General features: G+C 43.1%; 1 protein-coding gene and 1 long non-coding RNA gene across 3 annotated transcripts in view; one reads left to right on the forward strand and one right to left on the reverse strand.

The window, feature by feature from the left end:
* The window catches only part of LOC147009820 (putative ATP-dependent RNA helicase DDX43), a 133,959-nt gene that overhangs the window by 22,805 nt on the left and 98,363 nt on the right, over window positions 1–12,791 (forward strand). For both annotated transcript variants that reach the window (XM_085860765.1, XM_085860766.1), the window contains one exon: window positions 2,443–2,586. In XM_085860765.1, coding sequence (XP_085716891.1) covers window positions 2,443–2,586 — 144 coding nt within the window. The remainder of the gene's footprint in view (window positions 1–2,442; window positions 2,587–12,791) is intronic.
* LOC147009821 (uncharacterized) lies at window positions 4,891–12,543 on the reverse strand. The gene is made up of 2 exons (XR_015052728.1): window positions 7,646–12,543; window positions 4,891–6,421 (listed from the first exon to the last, which is right to left on the reverse strand). It is a non-coding gene; the product is annotated as an uncharacterized LOC147009821 (long non-coding RNA).

The following is a 12,791-nucleotide window of genomic DNA, read 5'->3' on the forward strand; positions in this document are numbered from 1 at the left end:
ACCAGAAAAGCATTTCCACCAGCCTTGAAGTTCAGTATGGATGCCACAGATACCTGGGGATTTACCCCCCCCCCCCCTTTCAACTGGTTCACTGCATCCTGTGTTTCCACAAATAAAGGCAGTTCATAGTTGATTGGAGGGTCAGCAATGGGGATAGTTTACCCCTGACATCCAACTCAACAGCCGGTGGGTCAGCTTTGTACAGCCGCTCAAAGTAACCGGCCAAGTGGACCTTCACTTCGGATTCCTCTATCAAGAGCCCATCACCCTCTGCTCTAACAGCAGCACTCTGAGGAGGAACACAATGCATGAATTCCTCTGTAAGCACATTTAGAATCGCTCGTCCACAGGTGATGCTCTACTCCTTCACGGATTCCTCGCACATGGGCCTCCTTGTCCACCCTCAGCATACATCGTTTTACATCACAGCTCCCTGAACAGCTCAACTCTGGTCAATGGTATTCAGTGGCCCTTGGGAGACAAAGTTCCTCTTCACCTCACAGTGGGTTCCGAGACATCCGCCAGCAAAATCAAGGATGGTAGTCTTGAAGGCACTCCACAGCACCAAGACTCCCCAAATACCCATTCAGCCTGTTCGCAAACATCTCGGCTACCCTCTTATCCCTGAGCTTGCCATCATCCAGTTTAGGATGGGATGGTACCATTCTCCTGGATTTAAGCTGCAACTTCAGAGATGCTACATCAAGCCTGTGGTCAAGTCAAGGAACTTGGTGCTATTCTGGTTCACAATTCCCGATCCATGTGCGCTGATGCATGTCTCATAGCCATCCCTATTAGTGCCAGTTGATGCATTGAAATCCCCCACGACCAGAAGACTATCTCATCTGTGGCTCTGATCAACCACAGACTCAAGCATGGCATAGAATGCATCCTTCACTGTGAGATCGCTCGCCTCAGTGGGAGCATATATAGAGACCAGGGAAAGGACACCCATGGAGTGATGAATCCTTGGTTTCGATATGCTTATTGACCAGTGTTACCTCATTTATCATGGGAGTCAACTTATTGGAGACAGCTGCAGAACTACTTGGGCATGGTAACCATCAGAGTGACCAGACCAGTAGTGGATGTCAGCACCTGCCATGATCTCACCTCTATCCTTTCTCCGAACCTCAGAGAGGGCTGCAATGACTATGTACAAGCGCTGGAGCTCAGTTGATAGAGACAGGTGATCATCTTCTCTTCCATATAGGACATTCCAGGTGCCCACCCCTAGAGATCACCTCAGGTTAATCTCTCAGAGTAGGGCTCCCAAAGGCTTTGCCCCAATTCCGTCATCTGGTGAGCTGCCCTGCGAAGGACAGGTGCACTGGAGTTACTCCCATGGAGTGGGTTTTTCAGACTTCCTTGTGTTTATGGGTTTTGCGGAATGAAGAGTTTTACGGTGGCTGGAGTGCAAATCCTGCCACCAACCTCCTAAGAAAGGTTACCCACTGCAGGAAGACGTCCGTAGACGCAGTTGAGCACCAGATATGGATGGCAGTTGACTCATGAGGAGCTCCTCTGCCATTTTGACAGATTTTGTTTTTAGTCCTGTTGGGTGTGCATATCCATACACCCTCCTCACCTTGAAACCTGGTGGGGGAGACTGTTTATTCGCCGACAATTAAACTGGTTGGTCCAGGTTTACTTTGTACCTGTAGCAAGTCACAGATCTGATCTCATCTGGCCTGACTTGACATTAATGCTGTCCCTCGGATGGACGTTAAACTGGGAGACCCATCTGCCAGCATTAGTTGGTGGACGTTGACTATCCCTCGGTATCCTTTTGCGAAGAGTAGGCAAGTTATTGCCAGCATTCTGAACAAATTACAAATTCCTGCCCTAACCGACATAATGGTGCTTCAGTGGCACAGCCGCACTCCCAGCTTGATGCTACTCATTGCCTTGTGTTGCAGTCAGAAGAACAGGAAGAAGAAGAAGCACAACATTGTGTCCATAAGAGGTATACTCTTCTGGAATGGTGTCAAACTTGGTCATTGCTGATCTGAGATTGTAAGACCAAGTTGAATAGTGTTATTCAACGATCTTGAATACTCCTCTGGTTTTGTTGGCGAGAGGTTATTGATCGGTTGATTAGTTCTCCCCGTGCACAATCCCCTTCTTCCCCCCAACCCTTTCATGTGAAATATCTGAACCAAGTGCATTGATGTCTCAACTTAGGTTGGGAGGGGTGGGGAGGATGGTGGTGTTGGCGGTGGGGTAAATGGATTTGGGGAAGTGGATGCAGATTCAAATTGAAAGATGGAAGGTACATGTCATGAGGGTCAAGTTCCCTCAGTATTGGGCTCATAAATTAAAATAAATTGTCTGTCCATATTGATTTTAAGTGGCCCATTTCTTAGGCATGTGTAGCCATTGCCAGCATCATGTGACTGATGTGAATACATGCCTAATCATGATCAGATGCTGTCTCTCTAGCGTATGATGCTACTGAGAGATGTACAAAGTCGTGGAAGTGGAATGATGGGGCTGCGGATCCTGGCGTTGTCTCAGCTCCACGACGTATCGATTGGAATGAGCTCAGGAACAATCGGGAGCGCTATGAGAAGAAGAAATGGGAAGGTATGCTCCTAATATCTGACTTCTGAATCCATCAATTGCATCCTTTGGACTTGTGCAAGGAAAGTTAACATCAAAAAATACTGTTATACAGTACTTGAAGCCTTGTTCCCTCATTTTCTTGGCCTTCCTTTGTCATCATCAATGTAACATATTCATTACAGAACATTGGTGTTGCCGAAGCAGGTCCTGGGCAAGGGTTAGGGTTAGAAATATGATGGGTGGCTTACCATTGCCTTCCCTGCAGTAAGTCAAGGCAGGATTTTGTAATTTGGTCACGGTGCCAGCAATAACTCGCCTACTCTTCGAGAAGGGCACCGTGGGATCTAACGTCCACCAGCTAATGCCGGCAGACAGAATGACTAGTTCAGCGTCCATCCGAGGGATGGCACATTAAATTGCCCTGCCTGAGAAACACCAGGATGGACAGTTTTTATAGCCGGGCCAACATTCAAACCCAGACAAGGTAGCTGAGGCTATTCTGCCATACCAGGACGGGCTGACAATCATCGGAGACCACCTGCACAAGTTAGATGATTCACATCAATCACATAGTTGTTTAAATGGTGCAGAGATTTTATTATTATTATTTTTGAGCGATCTTAAGCATTCACATGGGACCAACTGCTGTACCTCGATAAAACATTGTACATGTTGAACAGCCAGATTAATATGTGAGATATCTGGTGGCATTGAGGAGACGGCCATTCATTCTCATTTGAAATTCAATAATGTTGGTGCAAGGTAGGAATCGCAGGATATCTCGCTACCTCTGCCACCAAAGCTGAACTAAGGTTATGTTTTCACCCCTGTCTGTTTGGCTGTGAGCAGGATATCTCTCAAAGTTATGAGCAGATTCGGACAAAACTTGGTGGACAGGTTGCGTGTGTGACAAGGACGAATTGATCTGGATCGGGATGTGAGTATTTCTTTTATTTTCTAAGCTACCATCGAGTGGCTGTTTGTCGTGTCCCCACCATGCAAAAATTATTTGACGTCCCGCAATGAGTAGGAAAGGTTATGGCAAGTATTTTGGGGCCTTGACACTGCCACTTGGGTGGAAGTTCATGAGCATCGGAAACACCCCACGTGTCCTCCCCTACCCTACTTTCTTTCCAACATAACTTATTGGTCCAAGTCTCCCTCGATTTTGTCCCTCAACCCTGATGTTGGTATCCCCCCCCCCTCCCTCTTTCTACTTTTCCTTTTGTTTTGTTTCATCCTTGTCCATTCAGTGTTCTAGCTATTCCATGAGCCGAGACTTTGTGTTTGTATTCACAAAAAACAACCTGTCAATCATTACCATAGTGACTTGTTCGGGAATGAAGCCCGATAAACATCGCGTAGACCACGCCAAATGAATTTGCAGCACGATGATGCTCACTCACCCTTAAATAAAAAAAAAAACCACGTGACTGCTACTTCTGTTGTGGAAATGGGTTTGGGAGAATCTTCCTCCAATACAGTCAGGACTATATATATATATATATATATATATATATATATATATATATATATATATATATATATATATATATATATATATATATATATATATATATATATATATATATATATATATATATATATATACACAGTAGACTAGGCGTAAGTCGTCACCATTGGGACCGAGAAAAAAGTGACGACTTAGAAATGTGATGACTTGCGCGTATGCGAACATTCATGATGACTCTGGGGTGAAGGATGAAGTTTTATAATTAAATGGTTATGGGCAATGTAGATATTTTATAGAATGGTTATGGGCGTAGGTACGTTGTAACTTCGTATACATAATATAACATAATTTTTATCAGGATAACAGACGTAAATAAATCAAATACGCTGGGCCAGGCTGGGTTATGCCCGCGTATAAATTAAGTCGCAAATGATGACATGAAACCAGCCTCACATTGTTGAGGCATTATGGTTTTTTTATCTGATGTGGCAATAAATCTTAACATTTTTGAACTCGAGTCTTCTGCATATAAAACATGGCGGGGAAAATATAATATTATAGTGGTGATGAAAAAAAAAAATAATAATAATAATAATGGTGGCAGCCTCTACAATTTTACAATCAACTGTGACATATACTCCTTCAGACCTGCCGTCATCCACGGGATTCCTGTGCGGAGCACGGGTATCCCTGCTAATATATATATATATATATATATATATATATATATATATATATATATATATATATATATATATATATATATATATATATATATATATATATATATATATATATATACACATGTGTCGAGATCAGGGTCTGCAATCAAGCAATGACTACACCAATCGTCGTAGAGAAGAGCTTTTAATACGCATCAAAAGTGTACACGAGAGTAGAAAGGCACAGAATACCTACAGTATACCAGCTCAGTCAAACTCTGGCCTGCAAGCAGTTTGGTTTACTTTATATATACTTATCCTGCTCATCTCTTTTCATGATTTCCCCAACTTCCATCAGATTTATATTTCCTTTCTAAGATATCGTATTCTTTGAAAGTAACAACACCCCAGCAAATATTCTCTCCTGGCCTGACAAAGCATAGATCTTTTCACAAGCAAGAAGATCTGTTATTGGTCAGGCAGATCTTTATCACAATATATATATGTATATATATGTATATATATATATATATATATATATATATATATATATATATATATATATATATATATATATATATTATCATCTCAGTCTACTGCAAGATGTTCCCTTTTGAACTATCCCAAAACAGTGCTGATTTATGATTGGGCTTCTCCGAGCCCAAGGCTCAAAAAATGTTGTTAAAAGGGCCAACAAGAAAGCCAGATGTTCAGCTGCACGACAAAGAGAGAGAGACAGAGAGAGATAGAGATATAGCTGACTTGCTTTGATTACCAACAGTCAAAACCGGTAGCTTACTGAGAGCATCTTAAATGCTTTGGCTTCCTCACTTAAATGCTACATTCAATTTTAAGAAAAGGTAATCCTATTAAAATGGCTGTTCTCATCTTGGGAGCTGTTCAACAGCTCCACATTTGCCCCTCTGTTACTTAAACATAGTGGAAAAGGAACACCACAATTATAATAATTTTTAGAGATGGAATCTTGATGGAGCGGCAAGGTGGTAAAAGTGGCACACTTTTATGAGTAGCTCCAAGTGGGCCATAACGTCACGAAAGCTCCGCCCGCACTTTCTAGCTTCATAGAAAAGCCCCCCCTCCACCATCCCGACCGGCCCACCATACCCCACCCCTCTATAGAATAGTGGATACATTTCAACAATTATAACTTGAATATAGATTTCAACAATTATGACTTGAATATAGGTCATGAGGAAGCAAAAAATTACCTTTCAAAAACCAACTCACACAAAAATTATTTCACACACACAAAAAGATACATATATTTTCAAATAACTATTGTTCTTTATGAACAAGAATATAATTTTTATAAACAACAAGTAAGAATATATATTTTTTTGCTATATATCGTGTTCTTTATGAACCAACAAAAAGAATACAATTTTATAAACTGCAAGCCAGAGTGAAAGAAAAATTTTAAAGAAAAGTCCCAACATTTTCCAACAAGGCAATGTTTCGATAACATTTCTTTCCATCTTCGTCATTGGTACAAGCAATTCGAGACACTCATCCAATGTGAGTTTAAGCAGAGTGTTTACTCCCGAAAGCACTAGTGTCTGTACTTTCATATTTCCCAAAAAAATAATACCACCATCACGGTGTCTCGACTAAATTTTAAACTAGGTTCTTCATTTTCTGGGTTTTCTGGGTTTTCAGAGATGGTTGGTCCAGGGGAACTTCATGCACCACCATTGTGTCACTGTGGTAAATTTTCTCACACACACACACACACACACACACACACACACACACACACACACACACACACACACACACACACACACACACCATTACTTTTATGCCATGATGACAATAACACTGAATATCATAAGGCCAACGATCAATATGTGGAATATCCATGTTCCCCCTTCACCAAACACTTCCATTACCCATGATCTGAACCCTTCTTCCTTAAAATAGTCATGGTACTCTGCAGTTACCTTCCTTAGGTGTTCCGCTAGGTCACAGAAATATACCATTTAATGATTTCTGGGATTCTGCAAGATTATTTATTCGTATCCTTATCTCTATCCTTGTCCCAGTTATCCCTTCATGTAACAATATGCCTTGTTCCAGGCGTACAATGCCTTTGTCCCCTTCATCCCGTGGCACACGAGATGCATAATTGTATATCAGGGCCTGATAAGTGTTTTCCCATATACGCCTTCCCAATGCAATTGATCCCAATGTTTACCTTTTTTCTTCCCTGTGCACTCTGTCACAACCCATTCCTTGTTTCCCCTACCATTGACCTACCAAACATTCTGATCTCTATGACATTCCCAAAATGTCCTCACTATCTGTTATTGTCCATATTATCACGATTATACACATGCTAATCAAACACTGCCACATCTGTCATAAACCTCCAGTAACATTCTTTCTCTTTTCGATTTCCTGTATCCTTTTGCAATGAGATGTGTGAATCCATGATTGGCTTACATTTTCTTGACAGCTCCATGGGTAACCAATAATACCTGAAAAAGTCCAGTCCACTGCATCTTTAGGACGTTCCTCCATTCGAACACCCTGTTGTCAAACTCTTTCACAATATTTATTCGCGTCACAAGAGTTAATCTTCATTTATATATGTCCATATATTTTCCAGACATTCTACCAATAATTATATGTACTGTTTGGCCTTGCCCTTAAATTGGTGACCAGGATCCCAGAGCCCTGAGCTCAACTTTCATTTACCACTAAACGAACCCCAGAGGGCTAACTCAGCCTGTCACTCCTTTAAGACTGGCAAAAAAAAAATGAACATCAGTACACTGGTAATAGGGACACCACATCAGCAGCACAGTCATGCTCCAACCAGTGATGCACCCAACAGCCCAAAGGCAGCACACACCACAAACATTTGATAACACATAGCTTCTTCCAAAACTTTCGATTTTACAAATTTTCGATTTTCTCCCACCTCTGCAAGTTCTTGAGTGTACCATATTCTCAGCATCTCCTTCTACATCATCCCCCTTTTGTTCGTGCAGCTCATTTTTATGAGCCAAAACGAGCAAAACACCTTTTGGGTAACCACTTTGTTGTGGGGGCTGGGTATCAGCAGCAAGCACGACCGCTAGAGGGAGCAGTAGAGTTAATTCCACCGACCGCACCCTTCTTTCCCATTCATAAGTTGGTCGTCATCAGAGAGCGTACATAGCCCCACTGTCTACCATTATGACAATACAATGCACAGAGAGCCTTCCCAGGTACGGTGGCTGCTATGATATGAAAAACGCGTTTTTAAAATACCAACCGATGCTGACGTCAGAAGACAACAAATTCAGATCTCAACGTAAACAAAGATGTGAATTCTGCCTGCCCAAACCGACCCATGGGTTCACACCACTACCTTCACCACAGATGCATGTGCTCACCTGCACCCACCATTTGCTCACCCACTGACCCAGATGATCCTGATGGTGCAATTATCCCAATCGCCCCTTGGCGTCCTGGTGTTGCAGACTCCCCTTGCAGACCCCTGTCTCCAGCATTGCCATCCATGTTTACCAGGTGCTCCTGGCCTACTCCCATCACCATGAGGGCCAATCATGCCATCATGACCACTTGGGCCCAGAGGTCCGATAGGACCTGAACCACCAACAGTTCCACTGCCTCCCGCTTCTCCAGGCGGTCCAGACAACCCAGTGGCTCCCTGGGCACCATCATGAAGCCCATAAGAAGCACATAAGGGCAGAGTCATTAGAATATAAAATAAATGGAAATTTATACACAAGCACCCATACAGGTGCTGCTTAAGGACTGGCCCCCACCAGACACACCCCCCCCAAAAAGGGGACCCCGTTGGGTCTTCATTGATACTCCCCCTTCGGAGGGAAGGTGAGCTGGAGGTGAGAAGCTTCCTTGGACCTTCCTGCCTCGTGCAATCCTTGACAATCCGGCTCGATGGTACTCGAACCCGCAACTCGATACTGCTGCAAGCACCAGGTAGTTAGGTAGCGTTGGTTGCCAAATAACTCCCCCACAGGCGCTCGGCACGTATGCTCATCGGAAAGGCCAATGGTGGAAGGTAGCCAGGAAGGATGTCGTTGTTGTAGTTTTTTTTTCTTCATATGTGCTCAATATATTATAATCGATTTAACTATTCTTGACTAGCCTACTTTGCGACATTAAATATCCTCTTATTTCCACAGTTCCCCTACATTGTGTCATCTGTACAGTATACACATATCAGGAATATGCTTTCACCCTCGGCTAGATTGCATACCGCAATTAGCACAGAATCACTTTCCAAGATGTTATTCTCAGTGTACACTACATACCCTGACAGTTATGTCCAGTATCGGACATCTTTCGATTACCACATTTTACTCTAGCAGTGAGTCAACAAACACTGCATAATCAGATATCATCCATTCATCCATTTGGACCACACTTCTGCAAAGCATTTGGTTCTGCCCAAAATAAAATAAAATATTTTCCTCTGTGCCCGGCTGAGTTGTGTATGTAATTATGCCCACAGCCACATTTGCGATTTTAACTCATTCTTCATTCAAAACATGTCATGGTAATTGTTTTTAAAATCTGCCAAATTCTCAATTATCTTTTACATGAGCCTAAAGTAAATCCCAACACACACTCCGCACCTCACTTGCACGATTTGCATTTCCTCTTTCAAACCGTCAGAGCACACTGTCTATTGTTTGTGGCTCTTGGCGACTCCTGACTCTCAGTATCCCTGGTTCCTGAGGTTGACTCAGCCTGTCATTCCTCCCAGGTCGGTGAGATTATTTATTCCAATGTGTGTATCGGTGGAGGGACACTGCATCATTTGCACGCACACGTCCTTGTGACAATTGATACTAATCTGTCGCCACGTACTGCACACAACTGACGACTGAGTCCCGACCCATGCCCATCCTGACAGCAGCTGTGCCCCTGCACGTTCGAGCAGCAGTTTTGTAGCTTAATGTTCAGGGTGCCTGCAATAACTTGCCAACTCTTCGCAAAAAGCATCGTGGGATCTTTAATGTTCACGAACCGATGTTAGCAGATCTCGCAGTGCATGTGAAACACCAGGATGGCAGTTTTAGAGCTGCGTTGAGATTTGAACCGAGGCTGCACAGCTCAAAGGGCAGCCATACCTCCACTCTTCGGAGGTGCAGGGGAGTGTAGGGGGTTGGCACATTGTGGAATTTACTCAGGGTCCAGCACACAATGGTCTTGTCCATTTGCACATGTGTACTTGCAAACTTACAAGGCCAGGATGAACTGCTTCGAAAATTTACACAGCACCCTCGGCACGGCCGATTTCAATGCGGCCCAGATGTTGACCACACTCGTGCTTCGTGCTCCAGCTCGCACACCGTACAGCCCTCCCTCCTTCGAGGGCTCTACACACGGCTTACTTCGTACATTCAACCACAGATGCCAACCACAATTGATTGTAAAACCGAGCTCCTCACAATAATGATGCAACCAACCGTGTTGATAATTTCCCGTGCCTCACTCAGTTAAAAAAAAAGATATTTCTTTTCCAAAGCTTCTCCCCGTGTTCAGGCAAACTTCACGCAGCCCGACTCTCCCAAGCAAAGATCGCGCACAGCCCGCACTTCACAGCAGGGCACCAACACATTCAGCACGATAACCGCTTTTATGGTCAATTTTAATCCAAATAATTTATCCTGACAGATCGAGGCTCATATAAGGACAACAAACATGCTCCCCTGTCCGCTTTCATACAAAAAACTTGATCGCGCCAGGCAGAGGATTAATGCTCCGTGACAAGGTCCGCAATGGCCGCGTGTTCAAAGACCACTAGTCATTTCCCCCAAAAACATTTCTGCAGCTTGCCTAATGTCTTTGTCCTGGTTCTTGGATGTCATTGTTTTATTCACCGACGAGTGAAGACACAGCACGCCTCTGGGCACAGCATGTGCACTTCGACACAGCTCGCCCCCACCTTTTATCCTACCCCTCCTTACTTCGCACCTTGGTCCCGCGTCTCTCCCCATCTCCACATCCACAGCAAACTGCGTACATACGTTCGACCCACACATTACTCACGTATACAAATTAATTTAAACACATTTCAGAACTATTTGACTCTATATTAAATTACCTTTTATTTATTTCCAACCGCGATTAAATAATTCTCAATTTAATTTGTGTTGTATGGACTCCTGGACTTGGAGATCACAATCAAGGCTTTCTTTGGCACATCTGCCACAAATTTTCCCGTTGACTCGTTTTTGAGTCGTTAAAAAACTCTCAAAGAGGAACACGACCCCCACCTTTACCCTTCAGGCAAGGCGCACACATTCCTCCACTTCACAATGGGGCATCCTTCCCTCTGTGGGTTATCATTCCCTCCCACCTTCCATTTCCACACATCGTTTTCACGAGCAGCCTAGCTTCGTCCGCTGTTCTTTCAGCACCTCGCATTAAATTTCCAATTATTATCACATCAGAACTAATCTCAATTCCTGTTCTTTTAATGGATATTTTACCGATTTTGAGTTGGCTGCACTGTAACCTTCCCTTCCGCCTGCGTTTTTCCTCCACCTCCTCACCGGGAAGGCAAAAGTCGTGGCCAGCGACCTCGTACCTTCCAGGTTTGGACAGAACCTCGACGGATAAAGGTAACCCTCAGATGGGTTACCTGGTATTCTCTCTTGATTTCCCCGCTCTGTGCACTGAAGTTGCACGGGTGGGGCAAGGTGTTTTCTCAACTTATTCTTTTAATCTTAACACTTACAACTTTTCTTTTTTGTTTTTCCAACATTATTTATTTGTCATGCTTCTTCCCTACACATCTTACAAGCTTCAAGTTTGGTTCAGGCTTATTCACAAATGCATATCTTAACGAATCTTATTCTAGGAATGCATATGGGTACTTTTATATTCATTCATAGCATGATTCTAATTGATCACATGACCTAGGTCCATAATTTCCGTTACAGCTTTATTTTCCCACTTTCCCTTGATCATTTCTAGAGTATTCTTGGACTGGTCAGTGTTTTGCCTGGGGTGGTCTCGGGTTGGGTTGTGTGTCTTTCACACCTTTCCACGAACCCGCACACTCCCTTGCACACCTTCCACGTCCTCAATCTCCCACAGAAATACCTTGTCTCTTGGAGATTTCTCAGATTACCCTCCCAGGGTTTGTACCTTGCAATCTCCCCTTTAGACACTGTTCTCCAGGGATTTCTTAGATGAGCCTGTAAGCATCAACTGCAACCCCCCCTGCTAACATTTAACCCCCCGGGGTACCCTTCTTTTTGATGCGCACAAAGCTCCCTCTTTTCCCGTTCTTTTAAGATAAGTACAGATCACAAAGAGCAGCGAACCTGTATGTCCCGGTGCGAGAAAAAGAGGCAGTTCTTACCTTATCTTTAAGCCGGCCGGCTGCTGTCCTCTTTTTGTCTCACCAAGCAAGAAGTTCCCCTCTTTTGCTCTGTTTTTACCCCTTGCCAACTACGCCAAAATGTCGATCAGGGTCTGCAATCAAGCAATGACTACACCAATCGTCGGAGAGAAGAGCTTTTAATACGCATCAAAAGTGTACACGAGAGTAGAAAGGCACAGAATACCTACAGTATACCAGCTCAGTCAAACTCTGGCCTGCAAGCAGTTTGGTTTACTTTATATATACTTTTCCTGCTCATCTGTTTTCATGATTTCCCCAACTTCCATCAGATTTATATTTCCTTTCTAAGATATCGTATTCTTTGAAAGTAACAACACCCCAGCAAATATTCTCTCCTGGCCTGACAAAGCATTGATCTTTTCACAAGCAAGAAGATCTGTTATTGGTCAGGCAGATCTTTATCACAATATATATATATATATATATATATATATATATATATATATATATATATATATATATATATATATATATATATATATATATATATATATATATATATATATTATCAGTCTACTGCAAGATGTTCCCTTTTGAACTATCCCAAAACAGTGCTGATTTATGATTGGGCTTCTCCGAGCCCAAGGCTCAAAGAATGTTGTTACAAGGGCCAACAAGAAAGCCAGATGTTCAGCTGCACGACAAAGAGACAGACAGACAGACAGAGACAGACAGA

The sequence above is a fragment of the Eptatretus burgeri genome, chromosome 17, assembly GCF_056783735.1.
Source record: "Eptatretus burgeri isolate ZD-2024b chromosome 17, Ebu_testis_v1, whole genome shotgun sequence".
NCBI lineage: Eukaryota > Metazoa > Chordata > Myxini > Myxiniformes > Myxinidae > Eptatretus > Eptatretus burgeri.